General features: G+C 44.6%; 1 protein-coding gene across 3 annotated transcripts in view; it reads right to left on the minus strand.

The window, feature by feature from the left end:
• Nucleotides 1–24,781, minus strand: part of ADRB1 (adrenoceptor beta 1) — a 38,290-nt gene extending 13,509 nt beyond the window's left edge. Inside the window, exons 1-2 of one of the 3 annotated variants that reach the window (XM_048858255.2) lie at nucleotides 23,337–24,779; nucleotides 9,220–14,255 (exon numbers count right to left, since the gene is read on the minus strand). In XM_048858255.2, the coding sequence (XP_048714212.1) occupies nucleotides 14,247–14,255; nucleotides 23,337–24,632 (1,305 nt within the window). In that variant the 5' untranslated portion in view covers nucleotides 24,633–24,779 and the 3' untranslated portion in view covers nucleotides 9,220–14,246. Of the gene's footprint in view, nucleotides 1–9,219; nucleotides 14,256–20,675; nucleotides 21,626–23,336 lie in introns of those variants that run through there. The other 2 variants (XM_048858253.2, XM_048858252.2) reach the window with 2 other exon arrangements.
• Between the last annotated feature and the right edge of the window lie 735 nt (nucleotides 24,782–25,516).

Consider the following 25,516-nt stretch of genomic DNA (forward strand, 5'->3'; position numbering starts at 1 on the left):
ACAGGAGGAATAGGGAGAAGTGATATTCAGTGATTTGAGTGCTGACGTGGGGGATCTTGGTTCAGTTCTGTGCTTTGACTTCTCCTTTGTCCCACTGGAAATCTTTTAGTCTCTGTGCATCAGTGGAGAAAACACCACGTCCCCCTCTCACAAGGGTGTTGTGAAATTCCGTGCTATCACTGATTGTGTGGTGCTCAGATACAGATGGGGCCACACCAGTGCCATAGCTAGAACAGGTTAAGCAAGATACATCTCACACTGAAACGCAGGGTAATTTATCTTGACCTGTCTAAGCCTACCAGCAAACACTGATTTGTGCCAGCTGTGGTGGCAGCAGTCCTTCTGATGAGATGCCTGTCCAAAAACTATGCAGACAATCAAGGCTGTTTCTGTAAGCCACCACTTCTAGCACAGGCTGGATACAAAGCAGCAGCGTAGAGGTGAAATGACTATCCTGCACATCCACCATGTGATATATGCCATCATGTGCCAGCAATGCCCCTCTGCCATGTACATTGGTCAAACTGGACAGTCTCTACGTAAAAGAATAAATGGACACAAATCGGATGTCAAGAATTATAACATTAAAAAACCAGTCGGAGAACACTTCAATCTCTTGGTCACTCGATTACAGACCTAAAAGTGGCAATTCTTCAACAAAAAAACTCCAAAAACAGACTCCAACGAGAGACTGCTGAATTGGAATTAATTTGCAAACTGGACACAATTAACTTAGGCTTGAATAAAGACTGGGAGTGCATGTGTCATTACACAAAGTAAAACAATTTCCACATGTTTATCCCCCCTTTCCCGCACACGTTCTTGTGACCTGCTGGAAATGGCCCACCTTGATTATCACTGCAAAAGGTCCTGTCCCCCCCCGACCCCTGCTCGTAATAGCTCACCTTACCTGATCACTCTAGTTACAGTGTGTATGGTAACACCCATTGTTTCATGTTCTCTGTGTATATAAAATCTCCCCACTGTATTTTCCACTGCATGCATCCAATGAAGTGAGCTGTAGCTCACAAAAATTTATCAGAGCATAAGCTTGTTAGTCTAAGGTGCCACAAGTCCTGCTTTTCTTTTTAATGGCCCACTGAAAGTCTTCGGAACTACTTAGACCACAAACACTGCAGCAACGTAATCAAACACTTTCAGGTCATGAATGAGGGCGAACACAAGAACAGTCAAGCCACACAAAGGAAGTCTTTTGTAGCGCTAGATCACATTTCACTAGAGTTACAAAATACATTTTGAAACAACACAGGTGTGTTTATTTTTTTCCTTTGTAGGACTTTGACTCTCAGATCTCAAATTCTAAAACAGGACTCTAAAATCCTTGTCTTCCTTGTAAGAAATAGCCTCCTGAATTAGGTTTCAGTTTTGACTTACCTTGTGTCTAAGAGTACGTGAAGGATTGGTCTAAAGAGACAGTTTCTGCACCATAAGGGTTGGGCAGTTTCTTGGAAAATGCCTTATCGGTGTCACTGCAAGCTGGAAGGGGATTAGGGGCTTGTTAATGCTCTCTAATCTAGCTGCACTTCCCCCACCCCCATTCCTATACAAATGCGATATTGGCCTATGAAACAATATACTATTTCTTAATTTCAATGAGAGTTAATATTATTCCATACCAGGTTGTCAGACTGAGATGGCTGCAGAACCACAGAGTTGGGAAAAGCTTAATCACTTGTGATACTCCTGTACTCCAGCCTGAACAGACTCCTGAACCTAACGTGAGAAACTGTGTAAAGGGAACATGGGAAAGCGCGCTCGTCAGCATTATATCCATTATTTCCTGCCAAAAAAAGTTATATTTCCTCCATCTTGCTAATGGAAAAAAGAATTGTTTGCAGTGGTTCAAAGAGATACGCAGCTAGGAGTAACAAGATAAAGCTGGACAAAGGAAAGTTTAGCGTGACTAGCAAAGAAAAATGCTCTAATGGCAATGAGGACCTATTAGACAGTGAAGTAGTCTTCCAAGAGAATGGTGGAAGTGTATTAATCAGGAGTGGATTAGAGTGAGACTGGACAATGTTACAAAACCTATGGTAAGGGACAATGCTGTGGGAGGTGGAGGGGGGGGGGGGGGAGAAGGGCGGCAGGGATGGCCAACCTTTGAAGTCACACCAAGCCAGAATGGGCTGGCGCATCATATCAGCCCTTTTCTGGTGGCCCTATCAGTGTCTGCAGAACTTTAGCATTCAACTGGATACTTGCATTGCTGGCCCTTCTGGTTGAGAAAGTTCTCGCTATGAACAGATGCAGTGCTAACTTTGAGAGTCTGCAGACAGACCGATGGAAGATGTTTGAAGTGCCCTTGCTTGTGTCAATTTGGTGTTTACTCTTAATCTTAACGATGACACTTTAAATGCCAGGATTGTTTACTATTTCATTGCTTGACATTTTAGCAACTGTCCTTTCTGTCTTTTCTATTTGGAACTTCTATGATAGTTAAAGTGAACTGTCCTACAGTAGCAATCTTTGTGGAAGCGTTATTTCCATCTTATACATGTGTGGAAGCTCGATGGAGCATGGTTTTTCATATTAAACATGAATCTATATTTCCCTCCCACAAGTTACTTGATCCCGTATGATAAGCAAGGTAAGGGGATGACCCAGCTAGAAAGCCTGTTTACTGCAAAATGCCAACCGCCCACCCTCTCCCCTCTGCTGCCAAAAATTAAGGCAGATTGTTAAACAAATCAAGAGTCTACATTATAGTCAAGTGCCCGTAGCCATCTCTGGTAACTTATCCTTGTAAATCATTCACTTATATAGTGAGCATGTTTGCTCAATGTCAATGATAGAAATGGACCATGACCAAGAAAAACAGAGTAGGATTATCCCATGGCACCTGTTTCCACCAAAAATATTGTAACGAGCTGGCTGGTTAAGGCAACATCCTCTAGTGTGCTCTCACTGTCATCATGGAAACGCCTTCGGCTCAGGGTCCTTCAACCCTACTTCCTCCTCTGTTACACCTGCTGCTTCCAACGTATTTCCAGCTGCTTTGCCAGAAACCCAAGATCCAGCAGTGACTGAGTCTGGTCATCTCAGTTTCTGGCACCAGGAGTTGTGCATCTCAGACATGCGCTGTTGCTAGGTTGACTTTTCCTAACCAAAGAGGTGAAGAGCGGGGAGCCCCAGAATAATTCCTAGTGCTCATTAAAGGTGCCAGGTGAACAACCTTGAAGATTGAAGTCCTCTTGTTAGCCATGAAACATTTGCATTTTAGCAAGTGAAATCTTTCCCACACGACCCACTCAGTGGTGTCCACATGGGACCACCTCTGGGAATAAGGTTAGGTCAGTTTTCACAAGCCACTGAGCTTGTTGAGAGCACCATTGGAATTGTAATGTGGGCCAGCAAACATGCGTAAGTATATAGACTATCGATACATTATTAGGAAAAAGTCTTCTTTCCCCAAAGAGGCGGATGGCCTCCATTTGGGTTGGTAGACCAAGAGTTGAGCTAGGGACCTGCAGAATTAAGAAACCAGGGTTGCTTCAGCCTCAGAGTCAAGCCTCTCTAGCTGCAGCCTAAAATTTCCTCTATAGATTGAGCACAGAGGGTATGTCTACACAACTGGACACTGTTGGCTGGCCCATACCAGCCCACTTGGGCTTGTGGGGCTGTTTCACTGCTGTGTAGATGTCTGGTCTTGGGCTGGAGCCTGGGTTCTAGCACCCTGCAAGGTGGAAGGGTCCCCGAGCTCAGACTCCAGCCCAAGCCCGGAAGTCTACACAGAAGATATACCCAGAGTGGAACCTGTAGCACACTCAGTGGATTACATTAATGCATTGTTTTCAGTGCAGCAAATGCATGTCCAATTGGATGACATGCAACAACCAGGTTCAAATCAGGCATCACTGAGTAGCTAGGTGGCTTTACAGCTAGGATGGCGATAGAGAGCAAGTATTCTGGGAGCACAGTGAAAGCAGACAATCTGCCCCTATGCTCTTTCTAGGCATGGTGGTTCCATACTGCTCCCAATGGAAGTCACTTTAACTCCAGCTACCCCTGTGAGTTAGATATGTTGTCCCATTCTCTTTTACAGACTGAGAAGATACAGAGGTGAAGCAGAACCAAGAATAAAAGCTAGGTCTCCTAGAGTTTCAGCCACCAGATCACACTCCCTCTTCCAGCAGGATTGCACGGTTTGAGTAACAAATTCCTATAGCTACAGAACAACTATTTCAATACTGGAATGCAGTGTTAAACTAAACACAAAACAGCAACAAATTCAGGACAAACAGTACAGAAATTGGGGTGGGGGAAAATGAAAATAGCTCTTAAGCTTCTAAGGAATGTCTCAAAACATTCGTGGGGTTAGGTTTCTACTGGGACAAAACATTTTTGTCACATCTGCTAGTGAGCGGTTTTGTACAGGCCAAGACTTCAACTGCTTTTCATTTTAAACCTGAAGAAGGTCTTCGAGGAATACAGACAGAGGCTATAGGATTTGTAAGGAGCTTTACAATCTTTTATCACAATATAGATGTAGTTAGTGTGATTGGGTCTAATTCTTACAACTGAGAGTGGGAAGAGGAGTGATTCCATCCAATACAATGGAATAACACCAATGTGAAACTAGTGTAAATGAAAGCAAAATGTGGCTCATTGGCAGTTTGTGGAAGAAAGTTTGTCGAAGAAAAATGTATCTTATTTTTTATGTACACCAACATCTTGTTGCTGTTGACTAAAATCAACTGGGCTGAGTGCTGTTTGGTTGCCTAAGGATCACCAAACAGTAGTAACTTTAAATCACTATCAGCTTGGGCAGGATTTGAACCTACCAGCTGTTTTGTTGTTATTGTTTTTTTAAGATTAAACTGGAACTTTGGCTACTGACAGTTTATGCTTTTTTTGGAAGATTGCTTCTGGAGCTTCTTTACTTCACACTTGATGATCCTGTTCCTCATTTTCTAAGGCAGTTACCAAACGCTAACCCTGCCGCTTCCCCACTGCGACTCAGCTTTACTGTAAATCAGTGGCCTTTGGGGAAATATTCACCCTAGTTATTTCTGGCAAAAATGTTGACATAATGACTGGATCAGAGACTATTTTTGAGCCAGCTCCACATCAGAGTAAGAATTTGGCTGCAGCCCTGATACCAAATACAAAGTGTGGAACAGACTCTTGATGAGCCTGAATAGCAAACTGTCTGAATTCTGCACTTGAGTAATTATACAATCCTTTTGCATGGCCAAGACACTGAGCTGTGAACCTTTAAACTGCTGAAGTTGATCACTCTTGAAAATCCTGGGTGGCCTAGACCCAATAAAAGCATGGCAAACTCACTGGTGAGGTGATGTTGGATTCAACGTCAGACACTTTAAAGGGCTTGGTTTTCAGGAAAGGCCAAAGCACCTGCCCTTTGAAAAGAGTCAGGCCCCTTTAAAGCAACTCAGGCAGGACACACACAAAAACAACTCAATGGCCACTTCAGAAAATATATCAATGTATCTATCTTCACCCTCACTTTTTAAAGTATCTTACGAGACACCACATGTCCTTAAAGCACTTCAAGAAGGGACAAATACCTAGCTCTTATTTAAGGCTTTTCCTCAGTAGAGCTCACTGACTCTCTTTTTTTTTAAAATACTTTATCATTATACTTATTTTACAGATGGGGAAACTGAGGCAGATATGAAGTGACTTGCCCAAGGATACCCAGCAGGCCATTGGCAGAGCCAGAAATAGCCCTCAAGTTTCCTGAGTCCCAGTCCAGTGCTCCTTCCACTAGGCATATTTCAGTTAGGGGCTATGACCGTATTGTTGGGCTCCCCCCCACACACCGATATAGAATAGTGGAAATTCAGGGATCTGAAGTTTTAGACCTGGACGCGTCAGCCTTTGAACTTCACTCATAAGTGACTGGACCCTTTATTTATTCAGCCTTTTTTATTTATCACTTTATGAAAACAAACTTCATCCTTCTCTAGAAGGAAATAGATATGACCCTACCAGGGTGCTGCATCTATGAACCAGATGGCTGTTTTTCCACACATCCTGAATGGAGAAGACTGGCAATGATACAATGTCACAACAACATCCTTACAGGCTGCAAGCAGGTTGTAAATCAAGCTGCTAGTCAGATCTGCCACTCCCGTGTACATACAGATGCTGTCTTGTAAGAGGCAGTGGGCCAGACAGATGACCTTGAAAAGCAGGCCAAAATAGAAAGATTATGGAAAACTTGTTTGAGAGATCTTCATTCCACATGTACTATCACATGTGGGAAGGGTTAGAATTTCAGTGGCAAGGAGTCCTGTGGTGACATGTGTAAGATAGGACTAGTGATGTCTGGAACTCAAAAGATTTTTGTTCCGTTTGGCTAAGCTGTTAAAAATTAAGATGCATTTCTGAAGCTTATATGAATGGCCTGAACCTCCTGGGTCTGAAAAGCAGGCTGGCCCAGGTCCATTTGTCATCAGAACCAGGAAGTACAAAAGTGCCTGTGGGAAAGAAAAGATTACCAGCAACAGCTTTAACTGCTCTTACTAAGCCTCAAATATTCAGCTGCAGTCACATTTCAGTTCTGCCTGAAGGTTTGGGGGTTGGCTTCTTATTGTATTCCAAATAGGTTGCCACTCTACGGCGATACCCTGAACTTTGTATCCTTAGTGGTCTATAGATTTTGAGCCAGTTGAATTGCATTGTTAATATACAGTAGAATCTCAGAGTTACAAACACCAGAGTTACAAACTGACCCGGTCAACCAACATTCCTCATCTGGGACCGGAAGTACACAAACAAACAAAAACAAAACAAAACCACAAAACAAAACAAAAAACCCACCCATGCAAATACAGTACAATACGATGTTAAACGTAAACTCCTAACAATATAAAGGGAAAGTTTTAAAAAAAAGATTTGACAAGGTAAGGAAACTGTTGCTGCTTTTCACCATCTTAATTTAAATGACACAAGCGCAGAATTTTTGTTCTGTGTAGTAAAGTTTCAAAACTGCCTTAAGTCAATGTTCAGCTGTAAACTTTTGAAAGAACCATTGTAACATTTTGTTCAGAATTACAAATATTTCAGCTATGAACAACCTCTGTTCTTGAGAGGTTCGTAACTCTGAGGTTCTACTGTAGTTGGTTTAATAACTACATTAACAATATAGTTAATTGGTGCCACCTCTAGTGGGAGCATATAACTTACCTTTAAACCAATATAACTACATCCACACGAAGGGAAGGCACTAGTTTATCAGTTTTAAACTAGTGCCGTTAAATCAGTACAAAAAACAACCTTGTTTAGATAAGGCCTTAATCTGAAGTAAGATCTTCCTCAGTTACCCAGAGCCCTGGAGGTTTGATGGCAGACACACCCAACAACTTTAATCCTTGAACAGGGGTTATCCAGGTTTTCAGCCATAGGCACAGGAAGTAGAGGTGTAGGGGGTGCTGCAGCACCCTCAAGTTTTGTGCCCAGTGTCCCAGCCACCAGCCCTGCGCCCCTGCCCACTCCTGGCCGCTGGGCCCACTGCCAGCCCCAGGGGCTCTGCTGCCAGCCCCAGCTCTAGGGGCAGTAGAGGGGCACAGACAGGGGTAAGGGGGGGGGTGCAGCTCAGCACCGCCACTCCAAAAACTGTTCCAGCACCACTGTTTTCATCCAGAACCCACATACAAGACACGTTCCACAAACAAAATTGGAACTTGTACAGTGGACAGAGCAATCACATGTGACTGTATGCCAGCAGAATACTTGCCAGCCCATTCACTGTCCTTTTCCAGACATTCTAATGTTTGGGTTCTATAGAGGACATCAAAGTGATCGCAACAAGATCCCTTCTATCTTATGTTCCTTTAGACTGTTTTTCATGCAAGTTTCACATTTAAAAAAACCCAGCACTGAAAGCTCAAATCCAGGGGGCTTATAAAGCCCACAGGAAGGGAGTCCTGCTCTTACAGATCCTATGAGCCCCTCCAAACCCAGAACCCCTTCCCACACCTCAAACCCCTCATTCCTAGCCCCAGAGCCTGCACCCCCAGCCCAGAGCACCCCACACACACCCCAACCCCCAGCCCAGAGCACTCTCCCACACCCTAAACCCTTCATTCCCAACCCCACCCCAGAGCCCTCACCCCCATTCCCCAATCCTCTGCCCCAGCCCTGAGCCCCTCCCACACCTCAAAACCCTCAGCCCCAGCTCTGTTGGGTCACAGGCATCAACAAGTTTCTTCAACTGGGTCCCCAGAAAAAAAGTTTGAAAAACCACTGCATTAAGGAACACACATATTGTTTCTACACCTTAGTCCAACACAGAGTCAAAAATGAGGCCTTAACCTAGGCCAAAACAAAAGACCAAAGAAACCTTTACTTACCTAGCAAGGTGAGAAGTTCCCTCTGAGCCTGGTGATTACTTCCACTTCCTCTCAGAGCCCCTCCCCTGACTTCCTGTGCCTTCTAATAATAGCCCTGCTCTAAGGACCCACTAGTTAACCCCTGTCTTGCCTACCCCGGTTAGGTGTTTATATGAGAAAGCTCTTTATATTACATAGCTTTGCAATAATTCCCCCACTAACACCACCACCCCTACCTCCCCAATACCAAACACTAAACTGCATTGCTCAATGAGGCCAATAACACAAACCTGGAGTTTGTAGGCCAAGACCTTCTGGAGATGTAATAGGAATATTTTTAACAAGTCAAATACAAAGATGTTTTCAAACACCGCAAATGTAAATGACTTTTCTGAAGTTTGTTTTCAAACTTCCTAGAACAATTCTGTCCTGGTATGAGATGTGGCAGACAAACTCTCTTTGGCAGGGAATGAAAATTGAAAAATAGGAAACTAACTTCAACATTAACTATGGAGTGTTATTGATGCTATATTAAATAAAATAAAAGACTACATAGAAAGGCGTAAATTACCCTGTCAAACTTCAGAGGGTTAACCTGGCAAACTTTCTTCTGTCAATCAGAGTGGCATCCCTGTTGCCATCCAAAGTTAAAACAGAAGAGGTGAAAACGGATACTTCACCTACTAGTTTAGGAATACTAAACAGTGTAAGAAGGGAGCCAGGAAATGAAAGATAAAGAGTCATCAGCATTTTCTTATCTCTAATGAATGGGAGCAGTGCAGAAAACAATGCAAATCCCTTGCTTCTGTGTTCCCTCTAGAAGAATTACAGGCACATAACATTCTGTTCATTATTTTCTTTCTTATTTGATGCTAAATAAGTCATTGAACTTTGCCATGAGAACTATCCACTTTTTTTATTACCAGGGCAAAAAGAAATCCCTCTCCTCGAGAGGTTTTCACTTTTCTACCAGATTTTATACAATAATGTTTGAATAGATGAGTAAAAAACAACAACCCGTGTTTCAAAACTGCCTGAGCAATACAGATAATGGTTATTTTTCTCTTGCAAAGTTCAAAATTGAAGAAAGGAAGCCATGATGAGTTCAGAGAATCGTTGTTCTACTTCCAGAGGTTTTATCTGCGGAGTCAGGCATTCTGATAGACAGGACAGAGGTCACTGAGAGGATTATCTCCCTGAAGTGTTAATGGCATGCATCTGACAATATCAAACATTTAATTTACGAGGTGCCTTGTAACGTAAAGACAAAGCATCTGATTTAAGTCCGGCCAATTTTAAAATGAAGATATATTAATTATGGATACATACAGACTTCATACATTTATCTACCCAAAGGGGATGTTTACTAAAAATTGTGTACTGATGGAACTGTTACATAATATATTAATGGAAGCAACACCTCACTGAAATGATTTCAGTCTTTTTATCACTGCATTCTTTACTTGTGAATAAGTGTTAACACTACTCTGGCTTCTGCTTCCCCTAAAGCTGATTTCGATATGTAAAATTGTGAATGCGTTACATATTGCTATCAGTTCATCAATGCTGTAATGGACACACTGGTATTTGTGAAAACAGCCTAACTGTCAGATGGAAATAATTCTCAAAGTTTTGCATTGCTCATTGTTTTCAAATTACCTTAGCTTAGCCTCAGTGTGTCAAGTTGCCCTCTAGTGGCTGGAGGATAACAGCCTACTACTGTGACCAGATAACAGAGTTACTCCTTCTATTCAAATGGTAACTCGCTGAGGAATAATTATACAGGTAATAATAATAATAATACATAAATGGTGCTTTTCATATGTAACTCTCCAAGCACACGGCAAAGGTACATATTATTTTTTTCACTTTACAAATGCGCAGAGAGGGTGCCTAACATGCCCAAGGTCTGACAGTAAATCAGTGACAACTGGGAGTAGAACTCAGACCTCCTGAGGTCACCCTAGCTACTGGACCCCCTTGCCTGTGTCTGCTTTCTTATGTATCTTATGCAATCCCTACTCACTCAGAATTTTTGTTGGGTCAAATTCTGCACAGATTTGTATTTGTATTCAGTGGAATCATGGAGGGTTTAAGTCGGCGCAGAATTTGGCCCAATGGCGTTTTTGCTTTTATCTCTTTAAGGTGACAGAAACGACTGTTGCCAATGTACACTGAGAACAATACCATGTACTGAGTATCTCATCAAACCAGGGGCTGGCTAGACTGGAGTTTTTGCTCCTATTTTAATTTGAGTTAACTGATTGCCAACCAACTTGAGTTACCTTCGCTAACATATTTGTCGAAAACACTCTACAAATGTCAGTGGTTTACTCCAGAGCACAGCATCTGTGGATTGGCTAGACGAACATTTATAAATATGCTAGCTACCTTGGGTTAATTGGCAATCAACTCAAGTTCAAACAGGAACAAAAATCTCTACTCTGTGTCTAGACGCACCCTATAAAGCGTGAACCAGTATTACAACTCCTCTTGCATTCGTTATTATTACTAGGAGCTGTACTGCAGCAATGCCTAGGAGACCCATCATGCTGAGTATTCTATAAACACAGAGGGTATGTCTACACGTCAAGTGGGAGGTGTAAATTTCAGCCCAAGCAGACATATCCATGCTAGCGTTGATTGAGCAATCATGCCAAAATTAAGAATGTAAATGTGGCAGTGCGAGGGGCTAGCCCCCGAGTACATGCCTAGCATCTCAGATGGGTACATACATGGGGCAGCTAGACCCTCCTGCTGCTCACGCACAGCAGCTACACTCTAGTTTTTTTGTGCTCCTAGCTAGATCAGAACTAGTGCAGGTCTGTCTCCTCAAGCTGGTAATTATCCCTCCAGCTCAAAGTGTAGATGTACCCAGAGATAGACAGTCCCTGCTCCAAAAGCCTTCCCTTGATCTATTTTAGGTCATTCTATTGTCACAATTATCATAATATCTGAGCACCTCACTCTCTTTAATGTATTTATCCTCACAATGCCTCTATGAGGTAGAGCAGTGCCATATCCCCATTTTATAGACGTGGAACGGAGGCATGGAGAGGCAGAGACTGTGTCTATACTGCACAATTAACCCAGGTGATTTGTCCTTGGGTCTGAGCATCCAGGAGGTTAACCTAATCCACCTGTGAGCATCCTCCACAGACAAGCCCTACCCGTATTACTGTGCCCTCACGGTTTCTGCACTCACCGGTGTGTATCTGGGAGCATATCCCTTGGTTCTCGGGGATGACCCTATCTAGTATTCTTTCCCCATCACTTGTGTCAATTGTGGGAGAACTTGTCTGTCCTTCTGTGGGAGGGGCATTGGAGGACTATCAGTACGTGTGTGATTTAGCCTGCATTCCAACTGCAGAGGGGACGGGTTCCAGCCCAAGTTTAATCAGAGCCTATGCTCTAATCTAAATCCCCAGTTTAAGGACCTCCAAACCCAGGTGAGAGGTTTTTATGTGTGGATGGTAGGAGAGGTAAAGACAAGTAACAGCCTGGGTTCACTGTGCTGTCTGGATATACCCTAGTGATTTCCCTGAGGTCACGCCGGAAGTCTGTGGTAAAGCTGGGACTTGACCCCTGCTCTCCCATGTCCTGGCTAAATAGAAAATAGACAGACAATCTAAATAGACAAGGCAATGAAAGAGAAACAAAGAGGTGAAGGGTTTGTCCAAGGTCATAAAGCAGGTTCCTGATGTAGCAAGGAAGGGAATACAGGTCTCCTGGTGCCTGGTCCAGGGCCTTAGCATCTAGCTCACATTGCCTTGTGTTACACATAGCTGCCGTTTAAAGAACTCATCTTTAAACTAGTTTTGTCTCGCTAAACAACAACATGATTTCACTAATATTTTAAACCAAGCTTCCCAAGTGAATATTTAGGGAATAGGACCAAACCAAACCAAATCAAACCCAACCCTTTGGATGTCTGCAGGTGTTAGACAATGGAAGCTTTGTGGGACTTCTCCAAAGTTACCTGCACCACGGCGAGAGGGAAGTACTTTTGTTTATAACATACAATTGTGGTTTTATTAATCCTATATTATGGGAGTGGCTTGTCAGATACCTTTGCCTTCCAATTGTCCCCTAAAGACCAGATCCTCAGCTGCTTCAGATCTGGTTCTATGATTCTGCGTATCTTAATCCCTCTTTCACAAGGACAAATTCTTCATCAAAGGACGATTCAATGTCCATCAGCTAGGGAAAAACAGGAAAAGACTAACAGGGCCAAAGCAATGGACTTCCTGGGGTTGTCCCATCTATGTATGGAAGCCAGGCTACCCAGGGCCATGGAGTTTGCCCCTCTATTCTTCCCAAGATCCTCTGATGATGGAGGCCAGCCCAAGTGCAGTTGGTGTGGCAGGCTTCCTATCTACCACCTAGAGAGGCAAGGGTGAAGCAGAGGAGAAAGCCCCTTCCTCGAACATCTAGAACCAGCAATACACCATACGCCCACCAGGTCCCAGGCAGACCGGCGTAATCTCCGCAGAGCTGTGCCGGATGGGAAGGGTGACTTGAGCTGAGGGTAGCAGAACACTGGAGCGCGCCTCCACCAGCCAGCTCTACAACTCCTGATATGGAGATGGTTAGTTTGTTACTTGTCTTCCAGGACAGTGGTTGACCTCTGCTGGGTGGGGCTCAGCCTGCCACAGAGATAGTATCTGCTACAGCCTGCAGCCTGTGTTGCTCAGAAGTGCAAGGATATACCATCTTGGGCTGGACCTGGGCCTGGAGGGCTCAAAGATGCTCATTATGTATTGCCATACATTGGGCCTGATTCTGCTCCTGTGAATGACAAACTATGATAGACTTCACTGGGAGCAGGATCTGGCCAAGGGCACACCCTTTTGCACCTGATTTCACAAATTCTTGGACAATCCATACCTAGAGTTTAAAATAACAGGACAGATGCTGATTGTTACACAACAGCTCTTATGACTACTTAAAATGTGTTTATGAGGATTAACAATTATATAATGACTGCCCAAGTGTTACAAACAATAATCGTTAAACCTCAGCTATATCCCAAACAATAAATTAAATGGCAGTTTGGTTCGTTACCAACTGTGGGTGAGCTGAAATGGCTCTGCACAGATGGGCAATTAGAAGTGAGGTAGAGGGACCTGACTGCAAAACCTTGGGAGCATTAGTGCTACCAGCCTTAGTGCCAGCCATTCCAAGGGGGTGTAGAATGGGAACCTGGGTCCAGAGCCTCAAAGGTAATTGGGCTCCTAACTTTACATTAATTTCAATGGCTGTTAGGAGCCTAGATACCTTTGAGGCTGTGGGCCCGGGCTGCATTCTTTACCAGCTGATGGAAGGAAGCTGGCAGGGTGGGGGCAGAAAAGAGCACATTATACACCCCAAAAAGGAAGTGTAGAGGGTACTTCTTTGGGCACTAACTGTGCATTCCACAGACAGAACTGTAACCATAGACTGGTACTGACACCCTGTCCTCAGCATGACTGGGGTTTGCAGAGCCAAGCTACCTTCAGAAATATACATCGAACTTTCGCTGCCTTTAGGAACTTGGGGGTGTGACTGAGGGGCAGAACTGGGTCCATTAGGTATATTTAGAAACCTTCATCTAAAGCATCACACTTGGTTCCATGCCAGAAAGTCTCATTTGGGTTTTCTTGGACTGTCTTGTTCTTAAAAGAAGCATTGTGATATTGACAACACTGATAATCTGCTGTAGTCAGCTGTTTTTGTTGTTTTCCCTTTAATTTTTTGTGACATTCATCCCCCCTTGAATAACTATCATAGCAGGAGCATTACCAGATTGTACTTTAAAAAAAGCAAGTGAAAAGTAATTGCTTTAACATATGACTCCTGGTGACTCCTGTTGACATTCCTGGCACTATACCGTGTCTTTCTGGTATTTTCACAGCATATTCTGTCTGCCAGAAGGATATCTTAGAGTCTTCAGTGTGCCTGAAAGTGAAATAAAAATAATACTCACTGCTCCACCAAAGTGACTTGTTTTAACTTTTCACATTTAAAGGAGACACTGGTTACTGTCATTCTGTGGTTAGATTGTAAGCTTTCTGGGCCAGGGACTGTCTTTTTATTATATGTACCTACAATGCCTACCTTACTCCCTAGGCTTGAAAGCCTGAGCTCCACCCAGTGCTCCAACCTCCATGCTGCTATTTTTAACTTGCTAGCTCAAGCTCTGTTAGCATGCGGCTGTCTACCCAGGCAGGAAGGCTCACTCCCAGCTGCAGTACAGATGTATCCTCGAGGGACAGATTTTTAAAGGGATTTAGGTGCCTAAAGATGCAGATTGGGGGGATTTACAGAACCGCAGGTTAGGCACCTAGTCCCATTTTGTCTCTTTCAGTATGTCTACACTGCAGAGAAACCCCTGTGGCTGGGTTGTGCCAGCTGACCCTGGCTCTGGCTCCCAGGGCTCAGGGGCTGTTCCATTGCAGTGTGGACTTTCCAGATCCTGCAGCCAGATCTCTGGGACCTTCCCACCTGCTAGGGTCCTAGATCCCGGGCTCCAGCCCAAGCCTGGAAGTCTACACTGCAGTTAAACAGCCCGTTAGCCTGAGCCAGCTAGCATGGGCCATCTGCAGGTGTCTAGTTGCTGTGTTGACATATCCAGTGAGGACTGTAGTGTTGGGTCCAACATAGTGGATGAAGAGAAAAGAAAAAAGGTTGTCCCATGTCCTTATGTCTCGGGTGCACAGATGCCATGATGAAGGCAGGATTGTGTTGCTGTTTTCTGTGTCACATTGTAAACTCTTTGAGGACAGGACTCTCGTCTTACTTGTTTTGAAAAATGTTGGGTCTGTTCGAATAGAACTGAATGGCAGCCCTCCATCTCGGAAGATGGTGGATGAATATCCAAAGCATGTGGGTGGCTAAAAAGCCCACTTCTTAAGTGGCTGTCTTTGCCACAGACAGTGCAGGCGTAAGGTGCAGGGCCAGAGGATGAAGCTGGCCTGGTGGGCTTTCCTCTTCGCTCGCTACAGTTCTAGGTACATAATTATTAACAATGAGTATCAAATTAGAAATGTGCCTAAACCAACCCCCTGGATCTGAGCCTCCCAAAGCTCTGCCAATGTTCAGATCCCAAGTCAGACTCTGCAGGCGGGTCTAGCTGTAAAACTTATTATGGCCAAAGAGCTAGCTAGCCACAATGCTGGTTTGCAAAGTGAATCTGTATGTTCAGTTGTCAGTTAAATAATGTGAACCAGGAACATGTGTGAGAGTTTACATGACAAACCCAAACATGATACAATTCTAGGCAGGCCCAATTCTGCTGCTTATGTTAGCAGTAAGTAGCAATAACTCCTAGGAGTCTTACAAAAGTACCTGATTCTCACCTGCCCTGTAACCTGTGTAATCATTTATACCTGGCAAAGCAGGTGTAAAACATTAGCTGGTCAGAATTCTCCACTGAGTTACACTGGCCGCATCACTTATACATCCTCATTGCACAGGTATAAATGACAACACAAGGCGAAAGGCACTGGAGAATTGGGCCCATTCACTTTAGCGGGACTGTGCAAAGTGACAGGTTTCAGGGTAGCAGCCGTGTTAGTCTGTATCCACAAAAAGAAAAGGAGTACTTGTGGCACCTTAGAGACTAACCAATTTATTTGAGCATAAGCTTTTGTGAGCTACAGCTCACTTAATGGCTTCAGAGTCAGGCCCAGTATGAGGTATTATCCAACTCCCATGAAATTCGAAAGAAAGACTCCCTTAAGTTGCATGAGCCACACTTGCTTTTAGGAGGAACAATGTAAATCTCCACTCCAGAGGCAGTGGAAATTAAAGGCTTTGTTGAAACAGTTTGCCTAATGAGATAATGTGCATGCCCACAGCCGCCACTCTGAGAACCTAATGGCTGAAGAAGGGGGTTGTGGGTGTCATTCTTGTTCATGGAAGTCAAACAAGCTCCGATGAAGTGAGCTGTAGCTCACGAAAGCTCTTGCTCAAATAAATTGGTTAGTCTCTAAGGTGCCACAAGTACTCCTTTTCTTTTTGCGAATACAGACTAACACGGCTGCTACTCTGAAACAAGCTCCAGTGATTTACGCTAGCTGAGGATCTGGCTCAAATATTTTTCTTTCAATGTGCATTAGAGGTGGGGAACATTTAAGAAGTGTTGGAGTTTGCTCCAACTGTTTATCTCCTTATGGAAAAGTGCTTAATCGGCATAGAGAATATAGAAGGGATAAAATTCTCTAGGTTTTTAGAGTCATTTCTGTTGAAGGCTATTTTATTTCTATTGAGTAGCTGACAGATTCATTCCTATTAAAAACGATTGGACTTTTTCATAAGGGGCATTATGTTGGAAAGAAAACGTAACATCCAGCCCTGTTGGTTCCCCCTCCGGCTTTGCCACCAGATATCATCTTGTTTATTCTTTTTTCCCCCACTCTGTCACTTTCTCTGACACAGTTTAGCATGGCTATTACTGTTTAGGCTAAATGGACATCTAAGTAAAAAAAAAATGGATCTGTTGTGTAAGGCAATCATAGCAATTCTACTGTTGATCTTATGTTATCCATGATTATTTACAGAAAGACAAAGAATACTTACTTCCTCCTTAGCCATTTTGGAATTTGGCACCCTCTGAATGTGAATCAGTGATGCATATGAAAAACAATCCTGTGGGACAGTGTGCTTGACCTTATTTCAGCAGCTTGCATTACTGTTTTTTCAATCAAACCAAAAACTTTGACCGACAGGAGTGAAACCGAAATCAATCTCTTCGGTCACTCGATTACACCTAAAAGTGGCAATTCTTCAACAAAAAGACTTCAAAAACAGACTCCAAGGAGAGACTGTTGAATTGGAATTAATTTGAAAACTGGATACAATTAACTTAGACTTGAATAAAGACTGGGAGTGGATGGGTCATGACACAAGGTAAAACTATTTCCCCATGTTTATTTCCTGCACCCCCACCCCCGCTGTTCCTCAAACATTCTTGTCAACTGCTGGAAATGGCCCACCTTGATATCACTTCTAAAGGTTCCCCCCCCCCCCAGCCCCGCTCTCCTGCTGGTAATAGCTCACCTTTCCTGATTACTCTCAATAACACCCATTGTTTCATGTTCTCGGCGTATATAAATCTCCCCACTGTATTTTCCACTGAATGCATCCGATGAAGTGAGCTGTAGCCCACGAAAGCTTATGCTCAAATACATTGGTTAGTCTCTGAGGTGCCACAAGTCCTCCTGTTCTTGTTGCGAAATAACATGGAGGGCGTGTGTATGTGTGCATGGGAATTAACTTCACGCCAGCTGCTGATGTGGCTAATGTAGCAGAACTATTTTAAGTATAATCCTTCAAACCGAACATGTCTTCCCCTTTCTGAATAGTACAAAGCTGGCTGCTAGTCAAAGGATAATTATTTTCCATCATATCACCTAACAGAAACTAACAAACAAAACACCCATTATTTGATGTATACAGCACTAACCGTGGTTTAGCAGTTAACATTTTCCTTGAATGCTTTTAATGGGACTAATTGCTCCAGCTTCATTAGTAAATGTCAATTATTGCTGGTGACAATGGACCTTTCTGGAGCTGTTGCTTAGTAGCTCTCATAAAAGATTAGATTATAAGGGCCAAATTCTGACTCCAGTGGCATATCACAAGCATAGCTGAGGATAGAATTTGGCCTGAAGAATGTCTGTGCTGTTAGTTCATGACTGTACCGTTTCCATCACTGATATATTACAGGGGAAGAAGTAAGTACGTTCCACCACATGGGAAATAATAAATTAGGAAAGTGTGCAGAGCAGGGGAGGTTTGCACAATAACAGCTTAAAAGTTATTAATAAAATTTCAACTTCAGATAAGGCTTGGAAAAAAAAGATAAGGAAGTTGTCTTCTATATTTGAATACACTTGCATGCCAAATGACAGAGATGGTGTTTGCAACAGAAATAGTGCATGCTATCAGAAACAAACTACTTATCATGCTGAATTCCTTGCACTTTGTGGGCGATGTAAAGATGTAATTCTAAGCATTTTAGGCCACACTTACTGAACCAGATTTAGTTAGTTGCAATTTTTGCTTACTAATGGCTCATGCTGGTACTAGATCTATATGTAATCCATGGATGAAAGTGCAATATAGGTGCACACTTTGAGCCAGATTTGTAAAGATATTTGGGTGCCCAAAGATGCAGATAGGTGCCTAGTGGAATTTTCAAGATTGGCTAGGCACCTAACTCCCATTGGCACCTATGAACTTTTGAAAATTCCATTAGATGCCTATCTTTAGGCACCTGACTACTTTTAAAAAATCCAACTCCTCTCCTAACTTGTCTGCAGTGCTGGATTCACAAGAAATGCAGGATCTGGTTTCCTTATGCTTTTTACCTGCAAAAAGCAGCTACACTGAAGCCCAAATCTCCAAACCCATATGCCTAAAGTTAGGCTCCTAGATTTACATGTACATGCCTATAGAGAAGTAGCTTAATTTTCAAAAGTACTGAGCTCCCAAGGAAGTCAATGGGGGCTACAGGCTCTTAGCATCTTTGGCAAACAGGCCACTTCTATTTTAGTGCCTAAAGTTTAGAAGCCTGTTTAGACATCCTGGCCCAACAATTTGAGCCATAATGCATGCAGTCTGTACTCTTACAGTAAATTTTCTGTTTTATCTGCTTCTCCCTTCCTTTCAGGTCTCTATTCTTCTGTTACTTAACTGTTCCGTGCAAGTGTGTGTGTGGCTGCGAGTCTAATGTTTGTACTCTCCTAGTGCAGCTCCTACTGTTAATCCCTGTCTGGTTTTCTTCAAAGAAATATCATTATGGATGTTTGACTCATTGCCTCCGGAGTAACTCAGCTGTGCTGTAACTCTTCGCAGAGCATATTCCTGCTTTAATACTAAGAACAGGCTGTACCAAGACAGCAATCCATAGTCTTCCCTTCTTCACACTCATGCACACCATATGACTTGCTCGGCCTCTAAGGTGCTGCTGCCTTTTTTACACTGGATGAGGTGAGGCATGTATCAGCCATTCAGATTGCGGGATGGATTATCTTTATTGACTGTTTAATCCTTCAGCCAATTAGAGACCTTCCAATTTTCAAAACTGCAGTATCTACCTATAGCCTATCTATCAGGTCATTTCTGATTGTCCAAAACACAATGACCAAATCCTGATCACTTTACTCACACAGGTGGTCCCATTGAAGTCCATGGGCACCATTCATCCTACATGTAACTCCAGTGACTTTGAGCATTAATCAAGGATGAGTGTGGCCCAGTGTATTTTCCCAGGGAGAGCGAGCTGAGCAGGTTTTGGTCCTAAAGCTGATCTAAGGCCCCCAGTTCAGCAAAGCACTTCATCATGCGCTTAACTTTAAGTGCATGAGCAGACTCATTGACTTCAGTGAGATCACTGGGGTGCGTAAAGTTAAGCATGTGCTAAACTGCTTTTGCTGGATCAAGGTCGAAGTCCATTAGACTCAATCTTTTCTGGCATCGTAGAGTAGCAAATCGTCACTCTACTGCCTCCATCATGTATAAAATCATCACATCCTATATTAGTCAGCTGGAGTCAAATTTTGCCCTCAGTTACACCTCTGCAATTCTACTGACTTATCTGGAATAGTAGGGGTACAACTGAAGGCAGAATTGAATTCTTGGATTTAAATAGATGTCATTGGACCATGACGATAGAACGTATGTTTCATCTGGCAGCTGACCTGGCTTCACTTTGGCATTTAGCCCATTTCACTTGTTACGGGGGAATTATTAACTGCAGTTCAAGCCTGAACCCCAATGAAATCAATGGCAAAACTACCTTCTAAAGGCCCTTCAATTTGGTCCTGCATAAAAAAGCATTATCTTCTTGTAATATTAAGAGCACTTTGAATAAAAGATCGTTCCTGAAATTTTAAACATTAGGGCTTGGCTTGTTTCCAAAAGAACTGACTTTCACAAACGTTCTCCCAGGGAGGTTGCTGATTGCTAACTTCACTATTCCTCGGAGCGTTAGAGCACTAAAGACAGCCTCACTTTTACTCTGCACATCACAGGACAGAGGTGCTTTACAGTATCGAGCAGTCTGTCTTTTTGTTGCTCTATTTGCCACAGCAGTTTCTAGTAATTAACTATTTATTCAGCTACCTGAATGAAATGCACCATTATGAAACAATGTAAAAAATGTGGCATTATGACGGAGTTCTACGTTCAAGACGCACATGAAAGATCTGAATCTGCCACCTTCCCCCTCTCAGCACAGCTGTGCTCATATGCAGAGTTCTGCCGAAGTTCACAGAGATACCAGCGTGACTAGGACACTACTCAATGTGCGTAAGGGTAGCAGAACCTGGCCCCAAATGAATCCACTACTAAGAGTAACATACCATCACAAAATAAGGGCCACATACGCTTTGCTTTATTCACAATATATAATTGTTTAAGCTACAGAAAGTTTTTTTTTTTAAACCAGTCACCTAACTTGTGTGATATAGGACCTGATCCAAAGCCCATGGAAGTCAACAGAAAAGATCCCCACTAACTTCAGTAGTCTTTAGATCTGATTCACTGAGTTGAAACCACTTAGGGGGCCTGATCCTGCAACCATTAAAGACAAGGGCAATACTCCCATTGATTCCAGTGTGTGAAGCGTCAAACTCATTGTGAATTTTGCTTGAAAGTGTTTTTACAATGCAGCAGAACAAAAGTCCGGAATTGTTTCAGATCATTACAGCCTGAAAATTATATCTCCAGTTAGATACCCTGAACTCAGTGGAGACCTCCATAGACTTCAGTGGGAATAGGTTCTGGCCCATATAGAATAGGGACTTAACCCTGCTCTCTCTGAAGTCAATGGCAAAAGTCCTTGAGAGTTCAGTGACACAGGATCAGACCCCATCCGTGTGAAGTGAAATTATTCTAAGAGTATCATTGACTTTATGATGGAGTACAATGCATAAGTTTCTATTAGACAGAGAATTTTCAGCTTTCAAACAAAATAGAATGAAATAGTTTTGTACTTCTAAATAGTAGGTATCCTGACTCCCAGTCCAGTACACTTAACAATAAAGATTGGTATAGCTAAGTAGGCATCATTAAAGAAAACGAATGTTTTCAAAATTAGGCTGGAAACACCTTGTTTTGGCCATTAGTTTAAGAGAAGTAGGCAGCTCTCACTGTAACAGGAACACAACCTTATTTGGTCTAGAAAGGTTTTTTTTTGTTTTCTTTTTTACAATATTGTGTCAGGAAAAGCCATTAGACAGGACTGTATCGTTAACCTGATCCACATTTCCGAGCAAAACAAACTCTGTCCTTTCCAGTCTAGCCGGGGACCGCTTCCGAACCTATAGAGAAACACTGAACGTAACTTGCTTGTGATGCAATGACATTTATTGCACATTGACCGATCACTTACACAGTAGTAAATTGCACCAGAGTATAAATACGTTATAAAACACACACACACACAGAGATGGGAAAATGGAAATGACACACAAGTGCTAAAACAACAGCAGATTCATGTGGGCACTTGGACATAAAAAATAAAAATAAAAGGACCCTTAAGATACTTTAATTTATAATATAGATACATGTACAGTACCTTGATAAAGTAATATTAAAAAAGTAACTTCAGTAAAATCGTAACATAGCAGACAAGAACAGAAATAGATCTGGGGTTTGACGTTATTTAACCCCCGTTTTATTTGTAATTTTTGTGCAAGTAACATCTTTAATTCACTTTACAATTCTTGACAGGTTTCAGAGTAGCAGCCGTATTAGTCTGTATTCGCAAAAAGAAAAGGAGGACTTGTGGCACTTTAGAGGCTAACAAATTTATTTGAGCATAAGCTTTTGTGAGCTACAGCTCACTAGCTCACGAAAGCTTATGCTCAAATAAATTTGTTAATCTCTAAGGTGCCACAAGTCCTCCTCTTTTTATAATTCTTGACACTGTGCAAAAAATGGCTATGTTGCCGTTTTTTAAAAATGTGCAGTAATTTTTTTGATACAAGGAATTCATTTTTACTGTTCATCTGTAATTACAATGAACAAACTGCAGAAGGCTCAATGACTGGGGTGGGTTTTTTTTAGAAAATACTAATAGTGATACATAAATAAGCTGTTTAATATAAACACGTCTTTTTCATTTCCCCTGTACAATATGCACAGTTTGAGGTAGAAGTTTCTCAGCCTGATTGCTATTGTCTGGCAAGGGAAGATAAGCACAAAAAGTCACTAGTTTGCTGGTGCTGAAGAAAAAAGCAGAAGAGGTTTGTTCAAAATACAAGTATATCAATGTTCAACACTATGTATTTTTTATTCTTATCTGCTTTAGATAATGGGGGAGCCCAGCTACCAAGAGCTTAAAATAAAACTCATCAGAACACAAACACACTTTCAAAAGTGACTTTTAGCCATATGCAAAAGTGCTGAACACCTGCAATTCCCACGGACTTCAGTGAGATTTTTCGGCAGCCAGCACTTATTAAAATGAGGCTCTTTTCCTCCATGCGGGGCTACTGCTGCAGCTCCCAGAAGTAAGGCCAGGGACAGCCGATAGTCCTAACTTTTGAAGCAAGGTTAATAACAGCTTGACCCTGCCAACGCTGACGGCAACGGCAAATTTCCAATACTTCAGTGTTTCAGGATCAGGCCCCTCTGCAACTGGAGCCCTCAGAAAAACGTAACCTATTTTCTTATTTCCTTTTCAAATTATTTTCCCTAACTGCCAACATCGAACTCCCCACAAAAAGATAATAATAATCCAAATGGGTTTGAGACAGTTTTTGTTAATTTCCTTTGTTCAGTGGTCAGTGGCCTCCCATTTCCTTTAGCTTTAGATGAGGTATGCTGCATACAAGTTCACCTGCTTTTAATTTTAAGTAAACACAGATTCTCTCCACAGCAAGAGATCAGTTTGGTCTGGTGTTTATTAACCAGACTCCTGGTGGGTTTTTCCTCCTTTTTATTTCCCTTCCTGTCTTTCTTTATGCTCAGTGTCCAGTTCACACAACCCTCTGCCCCACAAACCCGACACACACCCTATCGTTATACCTTGGATTCCGAATAGGAAATTTTGCTATTCCTCTCCTCCAGGCTGGAGTCACTGCCTCCCTGTGTGCCCCCATTGCAATCGGACCACGTCCCTCCGAGGCTGCGCTCTGGGGTGCCCAAAGTATTGATGAAGCTCCCTGCATACCGGGAGAGCTCCCCAGCACTAGCGTGCAACCTCCTGTCAGCTTTCCTGGGGCAGCAGAGCAGCCTCTTGAAGGCCTTGCGGAAGTCAGGGCTGCGGCAATAGATGATGGGGTTGAAAGCCGAGTTGGTATAGCCCAGCCAGTTGAAGAAGACGAAGAGCTGGTCTGGCACCAGGTCCCTGTTGAAGACCTTGACCACATTGACCAGGAAGAAGGGGAGCCAGCAGAGGGTGAAGACACCCATGATGATGCCCAAGGTCTTGAGGGCTTTTTGCTCCTTCAAGGCCAGGATCCTGGAGGTCCTTCTCCTACTGGTTCTGCCATTGCCCAGGATGGGCTGATGGTGGGATTGGGCCTGAGCAGGAGGCTGGGGGTGGCTGCAATAGAACCTGCCCTCGCACCTATCTATCTTCCTCATCTGTTCCTTGGCCTCCCGGTAGACTCTGATGTACACGAAGATCATGATGAGCAGGGGGATGTAGAAGGAGATAATGGAGGAGGCGATGGCATAGGCCCTGTTGGTGACGAAGTCACAGCAGCTGGGGTCCTGGTAGCAATCCAGAGCCTGGGGATCTCCATCCCGCCACCAATGCATCATGATGGGGAGGAAGGAGACCAGGGCGGAGATGGCCCAGACGGTGCAGATGATGCCCTTGGCCCGGCCCTTGGTCATGAGGCTCTGGTAGCGGAAAGGCGAGGTGATGGCCAGGTAGCGGTCGATGGCGATGACGCACAGGGTCTCGATGCTGGCCGTCACGCACAGCACGTCCAGCGAGGTCCAGCACTCGCACAGGAAGGAGCCCCAGAGCCAGCGGCCCTGCACCACCAGCGTGGCCCCGAAGGGCACCACCAGCGAGCCCATCACCAGGTCGGCGCAGGCCAGCGAGGTGATGAAGAGGTTGGTGAGGGTCTGCAGCCGCTGCGTGCGCCCGATGGCCGCGATCACCAGCGCGTTGCCCACCACGATCAGCAGCACCATCACGGCCATCAGCATGCCCATGCCCACCGCCCACTGGTGGGAGGGCAGCTCCAGGGGCAGCTGCCTGCTGCCCGGCGGGTAGGGCAGGGTGGAGGCGCTGCTGGGGGGCACGGGCGGCGGGGAGCTGGACCGGTTGGGGGGGTTGCAAAATGGGGCGAGCCAGCCGTCTCCCATGGCTGGGGCGGCTCAGGGCAGCCGGCTGCGGAGCCGGGCTGGCGGCATGAAGGCGAGGCGAGGCGAGGCGGGGGCGCGCTCCCTGCAGCCGCCGCCGGAGCGATCTCCCGGCCGCCGCCGCCGCCGCCGCCGCTCCGGGGCTGCAGCGTGGTTCCCAGCGCCCCGCGGCGGGCTCCGGCGCCCCGCGCCCCGCCCCGGCCCCGGCGCGTCACGGGCCGCGCAGCCAATGGCGTGGGGGCAGCGGCCACACCCCCCCCGCCCCGCCCCGCGGCTGCAGCCCCCGGGCTGGGCTTGGAGCGGCCGCGAGAGCCTCCGCCCGTCCCCTCGCCCCGGGGCCCCCGCCGGAGGCAGCGCGCGGCGGGCGGGCGGGCGGGCTTGGGGCGTGTTGGACGGCGCCGGTTGCCAGCCGGACGCGGTGCCGCTGGCGGCAGCGTGTTGCCGCGATTTCCCCCCTCTGGTCCCGCGGTCCGCTCTGGTGAGCCCAGTGCGGTGGGTCCCGCCAGGGGCAGGTGGACCCGGGCCGCGGCACCCGCAGTCCCAGCCAGCGAATTGGGGTGCGGGAATGTGGTCATCGGAGCAGGGAAGGCTGCGGGCCGGCGTTTCACGTGCAAAGGAAGGGAGGCGTGAATAAAGGATCGTGTTTAATTAGCGGGCGTCCGCTCCCGCGCTTCAGTCTCGAACCAGTGACAGGAGCGTAATTCAGTAGCCGAACTCAGCAGCCCCTTCGCCTGGTTTTATGGCTTTATGTGAAACCCGGCTCCAAGAAAAGTGCTGCCCGTGTTTAGCTACAACACACCAGGGGTTAGAGCCGCATGACTTAGGAGGAGAGGCTGAGGGAACTGGGCTTGTTTAGTCTGCAGAAGAGAAGAGTGAGGGGGGGATTT

The sequence above is a fragment of the Caretta caretta genome, chromosome 7 (assembly GCF_965140235.1).
Source record: "Caretta caretta isolate rCarCar2 chromosome 7, rCarCar1.hap1, whole genome shotgun sequence".
Lineage (NCBI taxonomy): Eukaryota > Metazoa > Chordata > Testudines > Cheloniidae > Caretta > Caretta caretta.